This window comes from Anas platyrhynchos, chromosome 5 (assembly GCF_047663525.1).
Source record: "Anas platyrhynchos isolate ZD024472 breed Pekin duck chromosome 5, IASCAAS_PekinDuck_T2T, whole genome shotgun sequence".
Taxonomy (NCBI): domain Eukaryota; kingdom Metazoa; phylum Chordata; class Aves; order Anseriformes; family Anatidae; genus Anas; species Anas platyrhynchos.
This window is the reverse complement of record NC_092591.1, coordinates 53,664,067-53,689,738: the sequence shown is the minus strand read 5'-3', so window position 1 is coordinate 53,689,738 and position 25,672 is coordinate 53,664,067. Positions and strand designations below refer to the sequence as shown.

The following is a 25,672-nucleotide window of genomic DNA, read 5'->3' as shown; positions in this document are numbered from 1 at the left end:
AATGGTGGATGTGTGTCTTAATGTTAGAGAAAATAAATAGCAGGCAAGACTGTACACGCCTCTTGGCCAAAGTGCGGATCTCCCATCAAGCCTCAAAGATTATAGTTTTGCTTTGTAGACCATCTGCTTATCCTCTTAGTCCCTTAAGAATTGAGAGTATGACATGGTTGATGAAACACAAGCTCAAATTGTAGAGATTGTGTGGCAAGCCTGCACTTGGGTCATCCTGATTTCCTGCTGATAAACTGACCAATTTCAAATTATTTCCAATGATAAGACCCAAAATAAATATTCCGTATATAGCTGGATAAATCTCATGGCCATTCAGTGTCCAAAAATATTCTATCCAAAATTAAAACTTTTATCCTATTGCAAACTATTAAGGATACTTGATGGATTGTGGGTTGTCCCTTGTCCCCCCTTTTTTTGAAGACCCTTAGCTGGAAAACTATTATTTTGCATTGGCAAAATAAGAGATCTGTAGTTTTGTCTGGCTCTTAAACCTAGTCTGTCATCTTCCTCATCCTGCCAAACACAGAAAACCATGTGTTTTCTGTCAGAGTCCCACAGCAAACCAAGTGGAAAACAAAGAGCTATAAATAACTCCTCCCAAACATGAAAGGTGACTAATCTGCTGCTTCCAATATCACCATCCAAAACCCCCAAGTTTTGCTTTGCCTTTACCTGTAGTTGTGCTAAAGCCACATTGTTGTGCTCTTTTCCAGACCACCTTTCTCCAGAGGTCCTCCCTCCAGCCTCTTTCTCTTGCTGTTTAATTTGTTTCTCTTTCAATCCTCAGTACTTGCAAAAATGTCACATTAATTAGCTGTCACCTCTCAATTGATTTTGTGGACAGGTCGATTTCATAAAAGAAAATAGAATTACTAATGCTAACCTTGGAGGAGAGTATGGTCCACTGTTTGGGGTCTTGTTTGGATAGGATAGTTTGTTTGGATAACCTTGTTTGGATAACCTAGGATACTGGGTTCATTTGCTGGCTCCTCGGCTTATGAACAGGTCACTTGCATTCTCTGTGCCTTTATTTTCCCTGTCAGTTATGGTGGTGGTGGGAATACGTGTTCAGTGCCATTTTTTGAAATAAAATACTGCTTCTAAAGAAGAAGTGAATGTTTTGCGGTCTGATGATAAAAAACGCAATATAAGCCCAAAATGCTACTATCACAAAACAACGAGTCAGTTGAAACTGTACTGCAGAGCTTAAAATCCATACATGTCTGTGGGAAAAAAAAAAAAAAAAAAAAAAAAAAAAAAAAGGAAAGATTTCCTTTGGTTGTCACTGCTGTCACTCATCCCTTATCAGTTAGAGGACATAAATCACCTACTCCTTCTTGAATCTCCCCTCCATTTAATGGAAATACGGTGCCAAAAGCAGTGTTGTCTTTACTAAGCATGTGCTGAAGACTCCCAAAGGAGGTTCAACAGACTATGACATTATAGCCCAGTTCCATAACCTTCGTATTGTAGTGGCACAAAAGAATATTTACTCAACAGAACTGGGATGGATATGCTTGAAACTGCAAGACAAATAAAGCACAGGATAAGAAATTTTATGAAGAGTTTAAGGTCGGATTTTAACTAACATTTAGTAATAAATAAGTATTTTAATTCTGTGCTGTATTTTAGTGTGCTATGAGCCAAACAATGACAGTCAGCCTGAACAAAAGAGATGATTTAATTTGTTGTTAACAAAGAAATTTTTCACATGACTTAGGTCACACAGATAATATAAGTCACTAGCTGTATTTTTAAAATTTGTCTTCTTTTTGTCTCCAGTAATTTCTTCTAGAGTTTCTGTCGTTTGCCTATGACATTTGATTTCAAGTTAGGTTACAAGATTTTTCTGGCACAGGTATCATTTCATCTTGAAGCTATTTTCACCATTGCTAAAACAACAATAGCAGCAATAACAATTTGGTAATGTGTTGAGAATCAATGTTGTGTCAAAAACATCATTTCATAATTCTGGAGTGGTTTGTTATTTTGAATTTATTACATATTTTGATAACCCTAGGGTGAGTCATAGTAGGGAAGACTGTCAGTTAATGAAGAACTGAAATCTTTATTGCTTTTCCACATTTTCTTTTTGACTACAGCTTTGTCTTTTTTGTTGGCTAGTTGTAAAATAAGAATTTGGAAAAGAATAGCAGAGGAACAGTATTCCACTGAAAGAGATTACAACTTTAGCTCTTTTCATCTGTGATTTTTCCCAGATTTCTTAAAGTGATGTCACAGTTTTAAATTGAATTTATGCAAAAGATCCATAGGTGTCTTTTTTTGATAAATTTACTTAGGCAGTAAAAGTCTGGAAGTTTTCCCTACATACTTTAGCAATCCTATAGGGAGTCTATATATTAAAGTAGGGAAGTTATACCCCACTGGGGTATGGAAATATGAGTCCAAAAAGCATTTATCTGCACATAAAAATGTTATATGTTTATGACTTTATATGCAGAAAATGCTGAAGTTTTTGGATAGCTTGATAATAATCTCTTTCTTTCCTTGTCTTTTGCCAGGCCCCTCAGACTTCCTCTTTGACATAACTTAGCCTTGTTCTCTGCGTATTCTGAATATTTCTCTGTAACTTCTCTCCGACCATCAATGACTCCCTGACTATAGCCGTGGCTCCCCCTGCCTCTCTCTGCTCTCGCCTATGTTCTTCTTTCTGTGTTGTCGAATGCTTTCCGAATCCTAGCCCATGCTTCCCTTTCTACATAACCTCTCAAAGCAGTTCATTAGGAGTCCAGTTACAGCACTGTAAAGGCAAACCACACTTCATCTCCATCTATAAGCTTAGGAATAAAGCCTGTTGTAACTAAGCACCCTAACAAAACATTTTTGCAGTGCAAGTAAGTCCTCTGTGTGGGAGGCCAGCTTTTCAAATGTGCAGTGTATCATCTGAAAAATTCCCTTGGGGCTCTGACCTTGTAGGCAAATGTCTTAGACACTGGTTCCAAGTGGCTTTTCACAGTGAACTGTCCAGACAGTGTCTGCTCAGCAAGGCTGTCTTTTAGCAGGCCAGTACAGGACAGCATCAAATCTTTCTTCACCCAGAGCACCAGCACAGGAGGAGCTAGAAGAAAAATCAGTGGCTCCATTTTGACACAAGCAGGAAACAACGAGAGGGAGGGGGCCTTGTTTCTTCAGCATAAATAACATTTTTGTGACTCCCATATCATGATTCAGCAGCTCTGATGTCAATTTACAGTAACAAAGGAGACAGGAGATGGTCTGTGTGGGAAAGAGTGTTGACAAAAGCATCTTGTACAACTTCCTCTGGGCTCCTCAGCTGTGTTATCAGGGGTGGGCAGCTGTGTAGGACAAGCCCAGCATTAGGGGAGCAAAGCCCCAGAATGCTGAGAAGAATGGCAATAGCAAGAAATGAGGGAGGTTGATAAGCTTTCAAAGCTTTCACACTCAGGATCTGTGATCTTTGTGGGGCCACTGGCTCTGCCAGCCAGCAGACGAATTTGCTCAGCGTATGTGACTGCTTGTCCTGGAAAAGCTGTGCTGTTTACTGTCCAGAGCATACCCCACTTCTGATGGTGCAAGATCTGTGAAGCTCAAACATACAGGATGAAAATAAAAATATTGTGGTTCATTAAAACATCTTTAGATCCTTCCAGTATTAATATGGGGATCTCTTTCTTTATTCAGATTTTTTGGTTTTGTCGGTTCCATGTTTTCAAATATTTCAAGCTGCCCTAAGATGAAGATAGAAAGCTGATGAAAGAAAGAGAAACTGAGGTTCCACAGGGACTCTCAGTGTGCCAAGAGTTATGGCTTCTGAGAACACAAAACAAAAGATAAAATTCAAAACATGTAGTGTGTGAAGGGAAAAAAAAAAAAAAAGAAAATTGGCAGTACTGTATCACTTTTCTCAGCTATCTTTTCTTTATTGCTATTGCATCTGATACTGTCCACAGCAAACTACCTTAAGATCAGCTTTCTAGACCTCATCTTTGAGATGCCATGGTTGACTCCTCATTGTCTCCTGCTAAGACTTACTTCGAATCCATCCCTATATAGCCCTTCTTGCCCCAGGCTACTTGGTTCCTTATTCTAATCATTCCGCTTGAGATCTAAATTTACTTTTCCATGCAACATTTCATCACTGACCCATAGCACCAGGAAAACATTGCTTTGTACTGGATTGCTTACGTTGGATGTTGCATGTAAGTTGCTCTATTTAAACACTACTTCAAGCTTCTCCGATGACTGTGTGACAATGAATGCCAGCTGAGCTTCAGTGGCCATTCTCTTTGCTGTTCTTGTTCTGAATCCTCCTCCATAATAATGCCTGCTACTATTTCAGTCTTGCCTGTGGCACTCCCACTATTGCACCAGTCCTGGGCTTCTTTGCCAGCTGGAGAAGAAAAAAAAAAAAAAAGGGCTTCCCCCACCTACTTTCAGGTACCCCAGATGAACTTTGCTATCAATGGCACCTAGTTTACTGCCAGCTTTATACAGCCTCTGTCACTATAGACAAACAGAAATGGAAAAACCCTGATCTTTAAGTTTTCTTCCGCCTTTGAGAATGTATTCCATAATGCAGCATGTCAAATTCAAACATGGCAAGAGATGCTCTCCTTGATCTTCTTAGAGAGCTGTTTGCAGCAGCCGACTGTGAAGTTTTGTATTTTACCCAAAGGGAGACTGTGTAAATTCACCAAGAGTCTGGAAGAAAACTGTAAAATACTGACTATAAACCACTGTATAGTTGTGGGCTCCTCATAGGAAGAAAACTGGAGTGGACAAGAATACTTGGACTTAGAATTTGAGTGGTGAATACTAATGATGGATCCTCCTGCATTTAAAAAGTTGGATAATTTAATTCTGGCTCTGCTGGCTTGAGGTGGGTATTATCCGGAATCACACCATTTCTGCTTTGGGCTTCCTTTTGCACTCCATGCATCTTTTCATTATAGACCCCTGATATTTAACCTTTTCTGCATTCCACATTGTAGAATGTAAGCACAAATCTTACAACCCTGACAAACAATTGCTACACCATTTAAAGGGGATGTGACACTGTCCACTCTGGAGCTGGCAGCACTCAGTGAGTGACAGCATAGGTCTCACTACTTGCAATAGCTGAGAGTGCGAATCTTGGCACTGGAATTCAAAATACGGACCTGACTGGGGAGGGATGTCCATCTCACTCTATGCAGAGAATGAAAGTGTGAATCTTGGTTATGTCGCATTTGTATATCTGAAACACTGATACTGAAACACCTACACAGGGCTCCAGCCTTGCCTCTGTCAACTGAAGGGCAGGAACCATGGTTGGGGCTGTACCCTGTATTCATGAAGAACGTGTGTTACATTGCAGAAATCAGGGTGCAGTGATTTTCATTACTGAACATTGAAGAATGTAAGAAACCTCTTGGTCAGAACCCAGCATTAACTACTTCTAGATATAAGATAAAGACTGTGTAACACACACATGCTGATACCCTGCTTGGCAGGGTGATATTGCAGCCTTATTATTTAAGTCTGAAACCTCAGTAAGGCACAACCCATACTGGTCTTCTGCTAGAAGTCCAGCTTCTGCTATTCCAGCACTATTTGCTCTATACAGGGTATCCCTTCCTTTTCTCGCCTACATTTGTTAATACTACGTAGAGTACTGTTTCAGGATGGATCTCAGTGAACTTCCATAAATCGTCTTTGCTACATCTGCCACGTTTCACTCATCTGGCTCTGGCTGTATCTTACCCAGACCAGGCCCATCTTTTTCCTTTTTTCTCCAACACAACACTGAAGTCTGCTCAGGTTAACTAACCCTCACCTGTCAGTCCCTCTGTTCCTTACTAGCAATAGTAAAATGCAGTGGGTCAGATGGAGCTCCCAGCTGGAAGTTGTGCATCTGTACGTGGAAGCAGGCTTACAGGAGTCACTAGGGCCAGTGGACAAACTTGTGGTGCACACAGAGTTAATATGCTGGCAGAAACACTGAGGTTTACGTCTGAAAAACCAAACATAAAAATAATATGATGAGTAAGACTAAAATTCCCTGTTCTGAGCTTCCATGGGGCCAGGTCCCCTCCCCCCCATTCAGGGCTCAGCAGTCACTTCTCCTTTTCTGCTGTGCCTTGCAGAAATGTGTCCTGGGATGAGTCAGAGCAGGACTTCCAGGCAGTAGCATTATTGCATTCGGCTCCCACCAAACAGCAGGCAAAAATGCCTGCTGCTGGGACCTCAGGGCCTCACAGGTCCTTCCACACACTCAAAGGGCTCTCCCACTTGTTACCCCTTGAATCCGTTGTTTTTTTTTTTTTTTTTTTCTGAATCAGAGGACTGTTGAAAACATGAGGTTGGGAAAGGATCTCTGTAGGTCCAGTGTCCCACACAAAGCAGGGCTAGCTTCATGTTTACATCAGGTTGCTCAAGGTCATGTCCAGCTGAACTTTGAAAATCTTCGAGAGAGACCACAGCAACCCTAGCCACCTCTTCCAGTGCCTGACCACTCTTAATGTGAAGACCTTTAAAAAATCTTCCTGCCCTATCCAGATTCCCAGTCTCTCCCTGTCTCTCTGCTTGCCCATGCCCCATCTCTCAGCACCTAACATCCAGTCTTATACATATGCTCCTGTCGGATATTTTATGTGCTCTTCCCGGAGATTTTGCTGAGGCTCTGGTACCTTCCCTTTGCACTACCAGGACACCATTCAGGTTCCACCCTTTTTTCAAAAGGGAACTCCTGCCTGAACAACAGGAAAAAAATGTTTTTAAATGTCCTGGGGACAGAGTGCAGAGAGCACTATTAGGTGTGAGGAAGCATCAGTTTAGTAAGGCACTCCAGTACCTTCATCAGCAAGTCTTATGGTGGAAGTTCAAGGGCTAAAATGTCCTTCTCGGGGAGACAACCGTCCCCCCAACACCTCCTGAGAGTCCTCTCCTTAACCAAGAGCAGATGTTTGCGACATCTCCATGAGACCCATGGGGTCTTACTCCCACTGAGGCTGGGCCTGGCTATAGGAAATTCTCCCACAGCCCCAGAGCGCTGGAGGAGGCCAAGCACCTTCCCTGGGCTGGGGCTGCTGGAGGATGAGGCTGACAACATCTCCTCTTTGTCATCAGAGGGGAGGTGGTACAGGCACACCAGCCTTGTTCCCAAGCCTGGACGGTGCACAAAGCCCAGGTACCAGCCTGCTCTGAGCAGTGAATTGCAATGGCAGCGCCAGGCTGCTAGCAAGCGTTCGCTGTACAATGCTCCCTGCTGCCTCAGGAGATTTTCTGAAGGCCACTTGTATTATCACCCTCGGGTTTAATTGCTTATGCCCAGTAGCTCTGTAAGAGATCTGACACAGTCTACAGCTTTGTATCTTCTTCTCTGCCCTGATGCTGCTGAAATTCCTTCTTTCCCCACCGAAAGACGCTTTAACTCAAACCCTGAAAGGGAAACGGGAAGTTGGTGCGGGCCCAACCTGCTCGTTTTGAAGGCAGGCGGCACCTCCATGCGGTGTCCCTGCAGAATTACAGCTGTAACAATATTTCCTCTTTTCCCAACATGGTATCGAGCGGCTCCCGAGCAATTTCGAGCTGCCAAACTCCAGAAATCTCAAGAACCAACTAGACGTGTGAGAATAACTGATTTTCCATTTTTTATTTTATATTTATTCCACCAGTTTTTCATCCTGAGTGCTCCAAACTGATTTATTTATTTATTTTTTAGATTGGTGATCCAACCAAAAAAGTAGCTTTTTGATCGAATTAAACTTGTTCTTGACCCAATACACTAATTCTAGCATTTCTTTCTGGTTGTGCAATAACACGTCAAGCAGTTGCATTTTAGTTAAGACTTTGAGAATCAAATTGTTTGCAGCACTGGTCATTAATTCACTAATATGTATCAGTAACTGTTTTTTTTTTTCAGTAAATAAAAATATTTCCCAATATAGGGATCAAGCTCTGCTGATAGCTCTTCACTTTTGTGGATACACAACATGTCAGCCTTTGGGGACCCAAGCTCTGTCTTCATGAGCTATAGTGGCTTTATTTTATTTTATTTTATGTTACTTTATTTTATTTTATTTTATTTTGTTTTGTTTTATTTATTTTCCTGGAAAATTGCTTTATTTCCACCAATACAGTGCCCCACTCCAGCAAGAAAGTCACAAGGGACCACAAAGCTCCTAAGAAAGCGTAAATGCTGGAAACACCCACATAAAGATGTTAGAGGGGCAAAACCATCAGTTACAAGTCAAAAAGGAGGAGAACTGGATGTATGGTGGCTGGTTTTGTTAGTCTGCAATTACAGGTGACCTGATTTTTTTTTTTTTTTCTCCTCAGCTGAAAACATCATTTAGTAAAGAACAGGGAAACCTAAAAGTCGCTTTTGGAGGAATCAGGCTGAAGAGGTGGGTTCCATGGCTCAAGGGAGGCGAGAGAAGGTCCCTGCGCCCTGCTCCAGTTGCCTCGTCGCTGTTTTAGCAGAACCCATCTTTATGTTTTTACACCTTTACTTTTGGACGCAGCCTGCTGGACTCTGACAGCCGTACTGATCTCCAGGCTGTTGCTGAAAATTCACTACAGGTAAGAATTCAGCCACCCACCGGGAAAAAGCTCCATTTGATGCAGTGTGGTACAGCTGCCGCTTGATGGCATAAGCTACTGAGTCCACATTTCCTCCAAAACTCCCTGTTTGGCTTGCAGTGGGGCACAAATCGAAACTCAATGCCTTGAAGTCCTGCACCACTGAAGTCAAAAGCAAACCCATTTACTTCACTGAGCCTGGGATACTATTCGTGATTCCAACAGTCCCAGGTGCTCAGCGTGGTTTGGTTTACCCGAGGAAGTGCCTGCCTGTTGTAACTGTGATAATCACAGATACAATCACGATCCGTCAGCACAGGGAACTGCGCCACTGGGACTGATGACAGTTACTCAGGCAATAGGGAGGCGGCTGTGGAACACAGCAACCACAAAGCTTACAACTTCGGAACCAAATCCTTTCCTTTTGAAAACTTGCTTTGAGAATTCAGCTCCCAGCATAAACTTTCTGCTTCTGACTGAGAAAGACCAAACTTTTCGGAAGCTGCCTTCGCAACGTGTCCCTGTCGGATCGTATTCCCATTACACGGCTGCAGAGAGAGCAGCCCGGCCAGCACAGGCCACTGATGGCTGACTGAATTCCAAACTCTGCTCCGCGGCGTGACATTGGAGTGATGTAATGAGACCGGGGGGAGACTGCAGACAGGAGGAACGTCAGCATCAGCAGCGTCTCCTAGGGGAACGGGGTTTGTTCTGGAAACTGAAGTGAGCGCGGAGTCCTGAGTCGCAGGGGAAATGGTAAGAGGTGGAACCGAAAGGTACGTTAGTGTATTTTGGAAAGTGTATTGGAAACTATAGCTCTGAGGTGGTTCGGCTTGTATAAAAGTAAATCTTTGTTCTCTGCTGACCTAGTTTTTCGAGCACACGAAGTTTCTGCAAACCTCGGTAAGCACCGTGGGTATTTTCACCATTAACAGTCAGGGCTACGTTGCCAGAGCCCTGGCGTCACCCAAATCCCCACCAGGAAGGCTGTAGCGCATCCACCTGCTACAGAACCCCGTCCAGCGCCAGGTACTCGCAAAAGTGACTTCATCTTTTTTAAAAAACTCGAGTGTTAGAGAGGGCTGCTCGGCTTTTAGCAGCGCCAGCAGGGCACTGGCAGCCCCCCGGGCCCCCGCAGGAAGCGGGCCCGGCGCCGGCCCCTCGCTGGCGGCGGCCGGAAGCGATCGCGGCGCTGGGTCCGCGGCGGGTGCCGAGGAGGCCGGGACCGACGTGGCCGGCCGGGGGAGGCGGGGACTGGGGGCGGCCGGGCGGGGCGGGCCGGGCAGGCGCCGGGCTGCGGCTGGATGGCAGCGGAGGAACGGGGCGAGGCGGCGGCGGCGGCACGGTGAGGGCGGCGGGGAGCTGAGGGGGCCGGCGGGGCGCTGAGGGGACCGGCTCGCAGCTGGAGCTGGCGCCGCCATTTCGCGGAGCCTCGCCGCCGAGGGGACGAGCTGAGGAGAAAAGTTGGCGAAGTAACTCCGGGCCCCCCGAGTGGGAGCGGCAGCTCCCGGCCAGGAGGAGGGTGAGGTGAGGTGAGGGCAGAGCCGTGGCCGCTGCGCTGAGCCCCGTGTGCCCGCAGCTGCACGCTGTGAGAGGAGTCCTGCCTGCCCCATTTCGCCACCAGGGGAATGGGGAACAGGGGGGGTCGTGCCGGGGGGCACAGCGTGCCCAGACAGCCTGCAGGCCTGCTGTGCCTCCCCCGGGGTCAGGGATCCAGGAGGAGTCCAGAGCCCTCCACGGGGCTAATGGAGGGAGGCGGCTTAGTGGAGGATTTTTTTGGCTGGAAATAATGCTTCCTCCCTGGAAAAATAACTTTTTTTTTTTTTTTTTTTTTCCATGCAATACTCTTTTGCAACTCTTAAAGCCAAGCAACTGGCTTCCAGGGAAAACAGTTGTTTATAACGGCTGTTATAAAGATCTTTTTTTTTCCCCTTCTCGCAACAACATCTGAAATGTCATTGTGTGGCAGCGAGCAATTGTGCTGAGACAGAGCTGAAGCTGTGTGGTCTGAAAAGGCAGTGTCCAGGAAGGGAGGAGGTGGGTCGCTGCAGGAATCTTTATCGTGTACATGTTTTATTTTCTGTTTTCCAGTAGGTTTTTACCTTGGCATTGTAAGTTTTGACTGTTTTCTCACTGAGCCTCAGACCAGCTCAGTGAGGCAGGGGAGGCTGTGGGAGCCTCCCAGGAGGAGGGCACGTCCTCTTCTCACTTGATGTTCAGTCTCCCCCTTCTTCCCACTAAGGAGTGTGTAAATGGCAAATTTTCATGTTTGTTTTTCCTGAGCTGGCAAGACCTCGCTGTTACTTCAGTTCAGAATCCCAGTCAGAGCAGACCTGACTTCAGTGCTCTGCTCCGGGACCTGCTGGTGGTACTGGTGAACAGGTTCTGCTCCCGGTGTGGTTGGGAGGTGTGATAGCAAAGGACATCTGTGTCAAAACTGACGAGTAAATGATGCAATGGTGATTCTTCTCTTAAGCGTTTTCTTAAATATATTTACCTTTCTTGAGAAAAAAACACATCTCTTGTAAACATGGTTATGCTTTTGCCTCATAGTGGCAGTGAATCTCTCTGAGAACTTGCAACTACTTTCTTTAGAAATTTTTTTATGGCGTACCTAAAACAGATGCTGATGCCTAAAATTAGAGGTAGGTAAAGACATCTTCCATCCTCTGAAACTGTAGTGGTGCAGGGTATTATTTTCTCTCTTGAGCTTTTTTTATCCTAGGACTATGTTCTGATTGCTCCCTTCCTTCCTCTTAAAATATGTCTCGGGAGTAGCCAGTGTTATTTCAGAGACTTGAAGTAAATGTCTCATGAAGAGCATGTAGCAATGTGATAGAAAAACAAAGGAGTATGGAATTAAACCTGCATTTTTTGGAGCAAGCAGTTATGATATGAAGTGGTTATGATATATTGTGAAGAAGCATATGCAGGAAGCGTGTTCTAAATAATTAGCTGAGCACAAAAATCAATGCGTGTATGTCCTGGATAATGCACCGAGTTCCTCATAGCTGTTTTATTTACATCAGGAATTCATTGCCTGAGATTTGGAGATGTTCTTGAGCTATGAAGTAATGATGGTCAGCCAGCATGGGGTGAAGAAATGTACTGTTTTTCCCTGGTGTGATTAACAAGAGAAAAAAGATCTGTCAACCTCAGAATGTTGACTGACCCACAGCTGAATTAGGGGAATTGGTTTTATACCCCTTGTGACTCTTTATTGTTCACCACCATCTCTTCTGGGAGGACCCTGGTCCCTTACGTTGCTGGGAAAAGGAAATGAAGCCTGATATGCAGCCTGTTTTCAGAGCCCTGGATGTGTCCTTTGCCCTATGTGCTACTGTCTCTGTCCAGGATTTTGGTCACTCAGTCTCAGAGACCCTTCCAGGTGTCCTTTGGGGAAGACATAGGCTATGGGCGGGGAGAACTAGATCGAAGAATTGGACTTGTTGCATCAATTGTGGTGATTTCTTTTCCAGACCGATTCCCAAAAGCTGTTAACGTTGTGGCAATTGTGGCACAGAAGGGGCCAGTTTATGCCACTTTCTGTCATTGCCAAGCTGCAGGAGAGCAGATGTTTTGCTATGTGTATTCCTTGCGTCTTCATACACATATGGTGGTTGTATTAATCCTGATTTTTGGGGGCTGGAATGGCTTCGCCCCTCACAAATAAGCTGTTCTCAGTCATTTTCAAGGTCTAATCCAAGCATCAGCCCTGTGCCTGTTCAATTCAGTGGCGGAGATGAATGGATACTTGGAGTGCTGTGAGGTGAAAACGTCTCTTACTTCTGCCACTCAGCCTTCTGTATTCTCTGTGCTGATAATAAGCGATAAGAGCTGCCACTTGCAGTAGGGTCCTGCCAGGAGAGCAGAAGCCTGGGGCATAGGGCGGGGAGGGACTTCAAGACGGGATTTAGTCATTGCAATGAAAGAGCATCTGGATAAGGAGCTTACTCTTATTATTTTTCTGTTTCTGCATCATAGGTAACCTGTTCCAGTCTATCAGCATTTTGGCACTATGTAAACTAGTTTCTTCATATCCAAGTTGAACTGTGCTTACTCCTTGAGCTGATTCCACTATATGGAAGAGTTGAGCACTTTCCCCCTTGTGACTTCTGGTGTATGCAGACTGTTCTGTTCCCTTCAATCTTATCATTTCTAGACTAAACACACCCAGGTCCTTCAGTCTTTTCTTCCAGGTTGTACTTTCTAAACTCATATTTTTGTTTCTGTCTACTGGAACGTCTCTTATTTTTACATCTGTTTTATAAAGTACAGTGTGTGAGGTGGGTACGGTCTTTTGGCTGAAGTTTTATTTGTGGGGAGTAGAATGGATTCACTGCCTCCGTGTCACACAAACAGTGTAGCTGTTGGTATGTCCTGGGATGTCATTTGCCTGCTTAGTGGCATGCTTGTGTTGCTGGCTCAGATTTATTTTCTGAATCAATGTAATCATGTATGCCTTTTTTTGCCCCCCTTCTGGCACATTGGAGTTAGTATTTTGTCGTATCCATTTGATTTTTTTTTTTTTTTCATTAGTCTGCCGTTTTGTGCTCATCTTTGCTGAGATTAGTTTGACAGTATGTGATAGGTAGGTCTAGGGTTCTCACAGCCAGATTATAACACTGCAATCAGATGCCACAAAAAACTGAGCTGGCTTAAACTTGTTATGTTAAAGGATTTTTGTCTTGTCCAGAAACAAGTGATGGGTTTTGTATGGGTCAATAGTTTACATTCCAATAGATGTTATCTTTCCACAAAAAGTTTCAGTGGTTCTTTTGCAGCCAGCCAAGCTAGCATCTTCAGCAGTTCCTTCTTGTATCCTTCCTACTTCTAATGTCTGTGGTTACTGTGCTTGGAGCTTGGTGTCCTCCTTCACAGGTTCTGTTCTTTACTGTTCCCCTTGGTTGCTTGCTGCAGCTGGGCCTTCCTCCAGCAGTGATCTAGTTCAGGGACCGAAGCTGGAAGAGCTGCTGGGAATTAAAAAGTCTCTGCTGATTTGTTCTGAACCCACTCGCTCATGGAGTCGGGTGTGAGCATGGGAAGGGGAGGCTGCCTGAGAGGATGGGGAGTCAAGGGTCAACGTTGTCCTTTTCTGCTGCAGTGAGCCCTTAGATTGATTCCAACACCCTGATTTTTTTTCTTGACAATTTCAGGCCCCTTTCTGTTTGGCTGTTATTTAATACTTTGCTGTCTTTATCGCTTTCTTATCTTATAGGTAAATGCAAACTGATCACTTAAATTCATCAAGAACCTTTCAGAGGATTGAAGTTACCGGTCAGTAACTTCTTCAGTCGCACCCCCCTTTTATTTGTTTCTTTTTGTGAAGGTAGATGAGGCATGATGCTTCTTGAGCCTTCTGTGGCCTTCCCATATTTCTGTAAATTTCAAAGATGCTTCAGATTACTGTGACTGGTTTCTTAAATGCTTTCAGGTGAATGCCATTATTCCTCTCAATCTGCAGCTGCCTTGCAATTGTTATGGCATTCTTTTCTAACCCACTCTGTTCTCCTGTTTCCAAATTAATTTTGCTTGCCACGTTTCGCTCCTCCTTCTGGAAACTGAAGGAGGCATTTGTACTTCAGCCTTTGTGTCATTTGCTTTCCTTTCCTATTTGCCAGTGAGTGTGTAATTATCTTTATTTTCCACGTCTAACATGCCCTTTTTCTCTCCAGTTCTCTTATGACTGAAGAGTTCTTAGTAACAGCTGTGCTGCCTTTGACTAAGAGTCCATCTAACCCAGCAGACTTGTAGGAAGGAGTAAAAATAGCGCAAGTATATATGATATTTTCCAACTACTCTTTCGATCTGCAGCTCCTTTCAGATAAGGGAATTTCCTGCGTCTAACACGAGCTGTCTAACCATGAGCAATCAATAGATTTATTTTCCTAGTGTCTGGTCTGTCTGTTGTTGAATCCATGTAAAATTTTGCATTGGTTTTGGAGAAATGCTGCCACGCAAGTTACCAGCTGGTGTCATGTTTGTTTTCATTTTGAAGCTGACCCTCACTGGCTTCACATGATGGCTGTTAGTACTTGGGGTTGTAGACACGGTGAATAATCTATCCCTGTTTATGCTGTTTACACCAGTCATGACTATATGGACCTCTGTTATGTTCCCTTTCCCATTTAGTTGCCTGTCTTGCATCCTGATTTGTTAGATGCTACTCCATCTCTTCATTTGCCTTTTCTACCCAGTATTCCCACAACCACGTGTCCCTTGGGTTTTGTAATTCTCACATGCCAATTTCATGGTAAAAAGGACCAGAGAGAGCTCTTAGAGCAGCTCACTGAAAAGGCAGAGAGAAGACTGATCCTGGTAATGTCTCTGGCCAAGATTTTTTCCTGGAGCCTTGGGAAACTGAAGGGGAAGGACAAGGCTACCAGTGGGTCCTGGGCCTGGGGAGTCCTTGTCCAGCCCACTGGAGGGAAGATTCTGGAAGGAAGACTTGTTCGCAAGGTGTCTCATGCGCAATCTTACATACCTGATGATAAGCAGTGTCCTTTAGTACTGTGTTGAAATTGGGGAAAATTTCAGATGCTTCCTTATGGGGGGTAGGGGGATACCCCCCTGCAGTAAGATGCTGAGGGATGGAATGGCGTGACCAAGGCCTTTTCTCCTGGGTGGAGGGAAAGAGCCTCTAGCATGCACTCAGAACTGTTCTCTATTCTTTTCAGAGATCGGCCAGCCTGGCTGAGACCACTTAGCGATGACAAAACAAAAGCTTCTGCTTGATGGGACGTTCTCCTTGTTTCTGATCGTGGCCTGTGAAGCTCAGCAGCTCACGAGGAGTCATGCTGCTGCCAGCTCTGGCCCTCTGTGCGAGAAGGAAGCAGAGTCCTGGGGAAACCTGTTCAGCAGTGAGCGGCTGGATGCCTGGATCTGTTCCCTCATCGGCTCGTTCATGGTGGGGCTGAGTGGGGTCTTCCCCTTGCTCGTGATCCCCTTTGAGACAGGAGCTGCTCTGCGGTCAGAAGGTAAGCCTGCTACCTGTGTTAGCCTTTCTGAAGGTCCTTGGTTGTGACTGTGGTGAACAGGATCTCCTCTAGAGCAGGCATTCCATTTGCAGTGCTTTAGGGCCTACCTGTCAATTTGATGGGGAATCCTCTAACAAATGCAAGTCCTGGAAGGAACTCGTACAGAATAGCATTTGTTGTGCACCCTGGGGAGCTGCTTGGTCCAGGACCCTCCCACACACAGCTGTCCCAGCCTTGCAGTACAAGGGCTTCTTTTTGCACTCCAGCTATTTCTTCCATGCTCTCTCCTTTGAAAGCTTGGTTTGCAGATGCTTCTAATTTAGGTCTGTTTGTGCAGAAACTCAGCTGGAGATGTTTTGGCTTCAAGCTGAGTTATAATCAGGTTTTTGTTTCTTTTTTTAGCTGGATCACGTCGTTTGAAGCAGTTGTTGAGCTTTGCAATTGGTGGGCTACTGGGGAATGTGTTTCTGCACCTGCTTCCCGAAGCCTGGGCCTACACGTGCAGTGCAACAACAGGTATGAAAGCCTTATATGCATAGAAGCAGCTCGTGCTGTGCCTACTGCTACATTTTTTGAGTCTGTTCCATCCCAAAAATGCAAAACCAGCCAGACTCTGTCAGCCCTGGCCCAAAAACTGGTCTAGTTTGTTACTCTGCTTTGAACAATGTGTAAAAGCAAATGCTTAGGGAAAAGTATATGAAGAATAAAAATGTGTAATAATTTTTATTTGTACTCCAAAGTTTGTAAGATCAGAAACTTCCTGAAATGAGCATGATTACTTTTTTTAATAACTTCTAACAGTTTTTTTGTCTATCAACTTTTCCTGCCTTGCTTTGGACTCTTGTAAATCTTTGATTTTCCTTTGCCCTTTCCCTAAGGAAAGGGAATACTTTAACCTGATGGAAAGTTATGAATCTGTGTGTGGTTGGGTACGTGATACATGAACATGTCTCCTATCTTAGGTGGAGTTTTTTTGCCCTATCATGTGCATCTTGTCTGTAAATCTATATCACAGTGCTTCTCCTAGAGCCTTTTTCTTGGAACTAACTGGGATACCTCCACTTCATCAGCTGGAGCCCAAATGTGTTCTCCTCTCAGTCTTTGTTCAAGGAGAAGTCATGGAAAAAATGATTGTCAGTAGAGATATTGAGTAAGATGGTGTCTGGGGAGCTGAGGAGGGAAAACAATTACAGGTGACAGAAACCTGTGTTGTCAGCAAACTAAACACTGTTGGGATGCAGCTTGTGGTATTGGTGTGTATCCTTCACCCCTTGGATGGCCAGACTTGTTGAAACGCACAGCAGTTGTATCTTTCTGCTTTGGCAAACTGATGTGAGAAGGCAAGTGCTGCTGCATCCCACCTGTTGAGAAGCTAAGAAATTCTTTCATCACTAAAAATGAAAGAGTGGTGAAAAGGATGCTGTAGGTTTCCCAGACTTCCTTATGGCCATCTCCTGGGATTTTAAATGCTCCAGAGATCTACTGATCCTGTGGTTCTCTTCCTTTTTGTGGCTTTGGTACTGTAAGCAGAACCTACTACCTGCTGTCCTTTTTCCCCTCCTCCTGCAGTGGTTCCCTAATGACTCTCTTCCTGCTCTAGCTTGTTTACTTCTTATGTTGTCCTGAAGCATAAAATTTTTCATTACCTGTATATGCCCTAGTGCAGAATCATTCTGTTCTTCCACTGCAACCCCCATTTCTGCAGCCGGGTTGAATGGATGATTATTTCACAAGCTTGGCTGTAATTGAAAAGAAAGTTTGTAGCTTTGGGCTTAATAACTTGCCCAGGTGTGGCAGAAATGGGAAGGTGAGTTTGTAGCTCCACTGATGTTAGGTTTCATGTTGGGTCTTGCTGCTCAGTAGGTAGAGCTGCAGGATTTTTATTGATGTAATGTTCACATGCCTCTGGGGCACCGGGAAGTTCCCAGTGTTGTCAAGAAATGTTCTGGATTGTGCTGTTGAAGTAAAAGGGGTGGGGGCTCTCATGCTAAGTGTCTCAAGATGAGGACACCTTTTACTTAGATCAACAAGGAGCAGGTTAACTTAATTTTCTGTGAGATACAGCTGCTCTCCTTGCAAGAGGTGTTTCTATTGTTTTGTATTTTTGTCTTGGGACTGGTGATTAAACTATCTGGGGCAGGTGGGGTTTCCATATGGGAAGACACTGTTCTTAGAAGTGACATGCAGGTTTTTTCTGTTGTCCCTTAGGAGAAGGGCAGAGCTTTCAGCAGCAGAAGCTTCTGGGTCTCTGGGTGATTATTGGCTTCCTGACCTTCCTGACGCTAGAGAAGATTTTCCTAGAGAAAGAAGAGAAGGAGTGCCCTGGTGTGGTAAGTGAGTAGCCAGAGGGGAGGGAGTGCTGTTGTGTTCAGATGGTGAGTCAGGCACATAAGCACTGTATTAAACACCTCATCTGCCCTATCTGGCAGGCTCAGCAAAGGATCCTGGAGCTGTGAGTAGCTTATCAAAGGCCTTTGGGAGTCTTTTGCCACTTTGACACGTGGTTCTACAGGCTTTGTGTGGTTTTAGGTTGAGATTTCTCACCTCTGGGCTGGTTTTGTTCTTGATGTGGTTTGTGCAAAAAAAGAGCTCCCCTTCTATATGGACTGGGAGCTGGAGTGCTCTGCAGTTGAGACTGCCTCAGATAACCTCTGAGGAATAACAGTTTGCTGACACGTGCTCTACTGAGTAATTTGGACTCACTCTCCTGTGTCCTCAGTCAGGGCAAAGACCAGCATTCTTTGGAAGATGTTCCTTGCTGTCTACTACTCCTGGGGGTGATCTGACCCAGGCGCTTGTTCCATGGAGCTGCTAACGTGGTAGGCAGGGTTTATGGCTGGCCAGGTCGTGCTGTGCAGTGATTCAGACAAGAGTCACCCAGCAGCAAAGAAGCAACACTGACAAAACAGGAACCGGGAGGGAACACCAAGACAGACAGTGGCTAGTCCTAAGCCATCTGCCTGGTTCCTAGCAGCACCTCTCCTATAGGCTGTTCAGTACTTCTGTGCCATGCCTTTTGAGAGAGAAAAGAGCAGGTCAGGAACTGGGTAAGCAATTAGTCATTGTTTTGACTCAAGATTAAATTGAAAGGAACTCCAGCTCATACATAGAGACTGAAGTCTGAGATGAGCAGTTTATTTGGAAGCTGACAATCCCAGCTATAGAATAACTCCTTGGGATTCAGTTATCCTGATGCACTGGGGAGAACAAGACTCTTTTTCCCAGATGGAATTGAATTTCTCTGGGCAGTAGCTGCCAGCAGGACTGACAGATTGAGGCCCTCATCTTCCCAGTGGAACCTTGCTCATGTCAAAGGGGCCTGATTCTGATTCCCTGTATATCTTTCTATTTTCCCTCTCCTGATGCTCGGAGAATTCATTGCTCTTATGCAGATGTGACAAGGTGTGACACTCTCTGAAGTCTGTCTTGTTTCTGGTCATTGTCATGGTTAGATTTGGGTACCAAAGCTACTGATTTGGGTTGTAAGAATGAAACTATTAAGGCTGAAGGTTGGATTTCTAACCTAGATTTGTGCTCTTTGTTGAGGCCAAAAAGGCAGTGACAAGTTGTTTTCTGCTAATTTAGGGCTGTGATTCCAAAGCACCAGCTGGAAAGATTCCCAATGGAAGTGGCTACCCCCTGTCAAAGGTATCAGGCAGATCCCAAAGAGAGGAAACAGGTTCAACTCAGTGTAATGGCTCCACTCCACCATCGTGTCCAACAGACAACAGAATCAAGGTAAGAGACCCACAAGCAGCCCTTTTCTAGATGATTCGCATCCTATGTTTTCCGGGCAAAGATCTTTCAGTCAGGAGGATGAGTTGTCTGTAGAGAAAAGTGTGCCTGAGTGGGGGACTCAGTGTTTGAGGGAGTTACACTTAAATTTTGCTCTGTCAAAGTCACAGCAGGAAGGAAATAGGATACTCATTGGGAGAAAATCTGCACTGCAGCTTATGCAAAAGAGGCAAAATCACTATTGTGAAGGCATAAGCCTGGGGATGGGTGTTTTGACTGAATCCTGAGACCAAAGTACAGTACTTTTCAACTTACCCTATTATCTTATACTCAGCATATCTTTATTTGCTTAACTTTTTGAGTAATGACTTAATTGTTTCTCCAGTGCCTACATTGTATTAATTGTGAACAGCATGCTTCCTTTTAAGGCACCTTTTGAATGTATTTTGACAGTTGAAGCTGTAAAACTTAAATGCAGGTTTGTTTTTTTTTGAATAGCAGCCATCTGCTGCCCAAAAGAGCCTCCTTTCCACTTCTGCCTCCAAACCTGCATTTCTCATCACTTCATTTGCACTGGACCTCATCTGACCCCTACAGTGAGCCTGTTCAGGGAGCTAAGCAGGCAAAGATTTTTTGATGATGATGATTATTTTGCCTGTAGGTTTCTTTCATAATTTATCATCTTAAATCAGCTTCCCATGTAAAGTAGTGCTGGGATAAGGGAGATCAGTCAGCGAGCTCAGAGGACTGGAGGTGGAGGACAGAAAAGGAGGACTGTAGCCACCCTCCAGTGCTAACCTCTAGATTGGCTTTGCTTTTGTTACTATCTTTGCACTGTGGGAAACCCTGCCTGGGTGACCATTACGTGCAAGAGAATAAAAGATCACTTTGACCAAGGAGGACCTATAATTTGAGTTTGAAAGCACTTAAAAATATGAAAGATTTGTAGGAGATTGACTATGAACAGAAAGTGTGGTTACGCAAACTAGCCCAAACCTGGGCATGTGGTCAGTCAGAGGCTATTCACTCCTTCTATTTTAAAGTTGTTTTGCTGTAACCTTGTAGCTGTTACTACACAATGTGAAAGACATGTTGAGATCACTGGGTGGTTTTGATACCTGTAACGTTTGTGTAATCTGAACACTATGACACAGTGCAAGGTGCTTCATTCGTGGTTCTGGAGCTGATAGCTATGAAGAAGTCAGTATTACTGGGTTAGGAAACATTGTGTGTTTATTTTAGAAAGGTTTATATAAGGCACTGGGGACTTTGTGGATGGTTAGTCCTCCCCTGATTTCAAGGAGAAATGAAACACTGATGGGGGACACAATTGCTCAGTGCCTTGTTCTAATGTAAAAAATAATCATGTAATTATTGCTAATTGATATGGTATTATGGAAGATTATATTCTGTCACTTAGATGTTTTTCCCTGCTTCTATTCAGTCATAAGATTGTTTGGTAATGACAAATCTGGTCAATTTGGTAGTTTGACAATTTGGTAATGACAGCTTTCTCCCAAATTCTAATAAAACTGGTACTGCATGAAATCAACCTTATTAATATAAAAAATCTGTTATTCTATATTATAAGCAGGGACTGGATTAATGCAGCCCCTCTCAAATCTGTTCATTACTGGTTTGTGATTTTTGTAATTGATTGTTTAAAGAAAAGTACATCTTTACATTTGCAGATACTACTCTCTTTCTTAAATGTCATGTTGTGACTGCATGAGGTTGGTGACATTTGCTAAACTGAGTAATTTGATCAAAAGAGATGAATTTTTAACATGTTTTGATAGAAGCAAATATCAAGTAATAGATTAAGAAAGAATACAGATCACACTTATAAAATAGGGAGAGATTCCAGGAAGTCAGTGCCTTGGAAAAAGATGTGAGAATCATAGTAGGAAATTGGTTGAGTACAGTCTTCCATTATGATGCTATAGTCAGGAGGGTGACCAAGTAAGTAGGAAATAGTATATAAGACCAAAAGCAAGTGTTCCTTTCCATAGTAGACCTCATCAGTAGACCTGACTCTTTATTTGGCTTTTTCTGTAGTATTACTCATGATATCCAAAATAGTATCAATAAATTGCAAAGTGATCAGAAAAGAGCTGAAATAATTACTTCAGGTTTGCAGTACGTGTTTTTTCTTAAGTATTTTTCTTCAGCTTTTAGCTCTATAGATGTGACGAATCAGGGTTGACTTTAAGGTGTATGAATACTCATGCAAGAGGCGTGACTATATGTGAAAAGCTAAAGCTGTACTAAATAAAAACAGATTAGAAATAGAAGACAACTGTGATGGAGGGTAATTTGCCAGTGCGATAACTTACCTAGAGACATAGACTCTTTATCAATTGTGGGCTTTAAGGTGTGATTTAAGCTTCTTTCTACAAAATACAGTACAGCTTAAGAAACAATGGGCTTTATGCAGAAACTTGGTTTCTGTTTCAGTTGTGTTATATAGGACTTAGCTGATCATGGAGACCTCTTCTAGTTTTAAAATCCTAACGTGTCTATTTAATCTTGCAGACTGTTACGAATGCACATGAAATAGAAACTCAGGAGTTAATGTATATAATTTTAACTTTCCACCTTCTGGGCATTTAATCTGAAGATTTTAATAGCCTTTCTGGTAGGGGGGAGATTACCAAAATTATCAAGATATTTCTACCTTGTTTCCTTAGGAAACAACATAAGCAGTCATTCCATCTGCCTGTCCATCTGTTCTGCCCTTCATTTTTCAATAACTTTTGAACCCATAATTAATTTTACTAGAGTTTCAGAGAGGGTAGAAATCTGAAGGGTAATCAGATTTCTGCAAGATCCATAAAAATCAGCATGGCAGTAGAAGAGGAATGCAGACTAATGTCCTGTTGAAAAACTCTGGCAGAACGTAGATGTTGCATGCTGCTTGGCAGCTCTGCCTGGTTGGAAGATCAGCAGGTAGGTCTCACTGGCCTTGTCTGGTGGAGAAGTGGCTGTCATGGACTGCACTGGGTAGGGAAAAGAACATGCAGAGAAAATGTTGCTGAAGTGTGCAAGGTAGGAGCCTACAAAGGAAAGAGAAATCTATAGCAAAGGCTTATTCGGTTCTCCTATGCGCTCAGTAACAGTTTTTTCTTATATCTTTTTTTCCCAAAATGGAAAGATACTACTTAAACAAAAAGATGTCACTCTTCAAGGCTTCAGTGATTAGTAAGCTGCAATCAGTCATCCTTGCTCCATGTCTACTAGAACTTACACTCTTTGGCTGCTGCTGTAACAACTTGTCCTAGCTTAAACACTGCAAGTGGGAGGCATCCTTTGCACCCAAACACAGATTGGTTCTGCCCTGCATTGCAGCCTTTATTCCTTTATCAAGTAAAAACTTTGTAGAGTACCTTTTCCTTACTCATTCTTTTTCTTTTTTCCCCAATGGCACAGGGGTCCTCGCTGATTTGTAGAAGTATGTTTTATTGCACGGTGACATTAATTCTGAAGCATGAACATAAACACTTCATCTTGCTGTGCTCTTTATGAGCAAGGAGAACATCCTATTACGTATTCACAGAATGTAAATGTCAGAGGCTCATAACTGTCAAATCAACCCAATTTATTTCTGAACACTCCAAGGCTTTGCTTCTTTCAGTGACAGCTTTTGCCCAAGCCACTGACAAGAAAAAGTCATAATGTTTTAATCATGAAGTCTATTTTTTTCTCTATACAGTGGTGTGGGAAATCATTTTAATATAAAACTTATTGAATAATTATTACTAGCCTGTGGGGAAAATGCAATCACATAAAATCCCAACATGAAGAAATTTTAGACAGTCACATCTGACTGAAAATAAAAAATGAGAAGTAAAACTGCTGTGTTTGTGGGTCTGTATGCACGCATTGCTTTGTGTCCTCCTTCTTGTAAAAACATGCAGGGAATTTCTGCATCCATTGTGGAGATGTTGCTTAGATTGTTACTTAAACATGATACTTAGACAGTCTTTGCTTAATTCCTTATTTTCGTATTTAACTATGTATGCACTGTGAAAAGTTTAAAGCCTGTGAACATGTTTGGAGGTTGTGCACGGGAAAGTAACCTGCAGAAAGTAAATGCTTTTGAAAGAGATACCTAATGGAAAGCTCCATCTGAGCTGTGGTGTACAGGTGGCAGGAAGAAAAGATTCCCCAAAGAAAGTTTGATAGAAAAAGGGAAGAGAAGACTGAAAAGGGCCCGTGAAACCTATTAGCACACGTGTTCTTTCCAGCTAAATTTTGGCTTACCTGATGGTAAAATAAGAAGTTAATGCTTCGTGTTTTCTACGTGGTCTCTCCTTACTGCTCACTGGGTGCTGCCCTGTATCTGCAGGTAACGTGTGCCCCCAGTTCTTGCAGTCCAGAGACAGCCTGATGCAGTAGCTAACTCCTGGATTGATGATAATTTACACTGCAGTGAACTGCAGTGGCCCAGGACCTACACCTGGTAGTTTTTTGTTAAATATGATGCGAAATAAAGAAAACAACCTCTGAGCAAATGATATGGTGTGGTACCCTCAAACCATTTTGGGTCGGTCAAGTACACAATTTTTCTGGACAGGAACATAGCATTGATAGGGAAGTCTGACCTGGAGCTGGCATTCTGAAGAAGGTAACTGGCATATACTTTTAATGTTCAAAAATCTGTCAGCATACAAATGCATATACATGCTATCCAGCCTTCTAGTAGGTGTTTTTTTGGTGACTGTCATCACTATCTTCTCTTTATTCTTTGTTAAGGGAAAGCAAACCCACATGCAGAAGTTTTTTTAGTGCAATGTTTCAAGATTTTTATGGTTATAAAAAGCTGTTTCAGCAGCATTTGTTCTGTTGCATTGTTCTTGCCAGCTTTTGAAGAGGAGATATTTAACAGGTATTAAAATACATGGCTGGAAGACAAGGTCAGGTCATATTTGAAGCTAGTCACCTGTGTAAATTAGTGTTGCCCAGTATCAACTCAATTTTGAATCAGATATTCTGGTTTATTCTTTTTCCCTCTCTGTATCTGAAGCTTCTTTGTTATTTGCCCTCTCTCTGTCTGTGTTTCTTCCAGTAAGATGTCTTTCCTAATCTTAGACAGTACTTGCCTACACTAAAGCTGAATTTACTCTAGAACTGAATGGAGCGTTTAATTTGTACTTGAGCTCTGACACACTCTAAGATTGTCCTGACCTTTGCCATCTGATCATTGTTCTGTATGACTCATGTGAGAGCCATGTCTGGTGCCTCCTCTTATCGTATGTCTCTTTCTTTATCAGGGGCTCTTTTTCTCTTTTTGCAGATTAGTGGATACCTCAATTTGCTGGCCAACACCATTGATAATTTCACACATGGCCTGGCAGTAGCAGCCAGCTTCCTGGTTAGCAGAAAGGTAAGGTTTCTGTCCCCAGCTGTATACTGAAGTGGAGATGTCTGTTCCCAAGTGTGATGCAACATGCAAAAAAAACCAAAGCAAAACAAAACAAACAAACAAACAAAAAAAAACCACCAAAGATAAGAGGAATTTGTTCCTATTTTCTGGAAGTTTCTGATAAAATGTAGTCTATATTAAAAAGGAATCAGAGGGTCAGGACAGGATTACAAGCTTCTTCAAACCTGACACCTCAGTTTGCCCCAGCTCCTGGCATTTTGGGAAGGGTTAGCTCATCTGTACTTTTAGTGAGAACCTTAACATGGAGAAAGGGGCCGTGATGTAATCCTGCAAGTCTCGTTCTCAGATCTAGGGGACTGTTTCTTAACCACCTTCTTTCCTCTGCTGTAGGTTGGGTTTTTAACCACAATGGCCATTCTCCTGCACGAAATCCCACACGAGGTGAGAGGACTTTGTATCTTGTGGGGGGGTTCAAGGGTGCTTTATTGTGTGAATGAGAAGAGCTGAGTCCAGTTATGTTTTCTTGTCCCTTTGAAAGCTCTCTAGGAGACTGGAAATGTGGAAAGTTAAAAACAGTCCTGAAGCAATTGTTCTGTTAAGGGTGACCTCTGACTGAGAATGTTCGTTAACTGTTGGCTCTTGATTTTCGTAGGTTGGGGACTTTGCAATCCTACTTCGGGCTGGGTTTGACCGCTGGAGCGCAGCCAAGATGCAGCTATCCACAGCTCTCGGGGGGATTCTAGGAGCCTGCTTTGCAATATGCGCTCAGTCACCAAAAGGAGCAGGTGAGGCTCCCTGGGACTTCAGTAGGAATGTGAGGAGCATGGTCCCCATGTGTTTGTCTTCTCTCCCATGGATTCGTGTCAGGAGTAATGAAAGCTTTCTGTGCTTCTGCAGGGGAAACAGTAGCTTGGATCCTCCCTTTCACTTCCGGAGGATTTCTGTATATTGCCTTGGTAAATGTTGTGCCTGATCTCCTAGAGGAAAAGAACCCGTGGTAAGTGCTCCCTCCTGTTGT

At 43.5% G+C, this 25,672-nt stretch overlaps 1 protein-coding gene across 16 annotated transcripts in view; it reads left to right on the top strand.

Annotated features, from left to right (window-relative positions):
• The window catches only part of SLC39A13 (solute carrier family 39 member 13), a 142,753-nt gene that overhangs the window by 112,817 nt on the left and 4,264 nt on the right, over positions 1–25,672 (top strand). For 2 of the 16 annotated variants that reach the window (XM_021278935.4, XM_072039074.1), the window contains 9 exons: positions 8,314–9,312; positions 15,234–15,533; positions 15,936–16,049; positions 17,742–17,863; positions 19,119–19,271; positions 24,565–24,654; positions 25,045–25,095; positions 25,307–25,439; positions 25,552–25,651. In XM_021278935.4, coding sequence (XP_021134610.1) covers positions 15,266–15,533; positions 15,936–16,049; positions 17,742–17,863; positions 19,119–19,271; positions 24,565–24,654; positions 25,045–25,095; positions 25,307–25,439; positions 25,552–25,651 — 1,031 coding nt within the window. In that variant the 5' untranslated portion in view covers positions 8,314–9,312; positions 15,234–15,265. Of the gene's footprint in view, positions 1–8,313; positions 9,333–9,426; positions 9,586–9,740; positions 10,089–10,525; positions 10,594–13,774; positions 13,834–15,233; positions 15,534–15,935; positions 16,050–17,741; positions 17,864–19,118; positions 19,272–24,564; positions 24,655–25,044; positions 25,096–25,306; positions 25,440–25,551; positions 25,652–25,672 lie in introns of those variants that run through there. The other 14 variants (XM_072039072.1, XM_072039073.1, XM_027457691.3 and 11 more) reach the window with 14 other exon arrangements.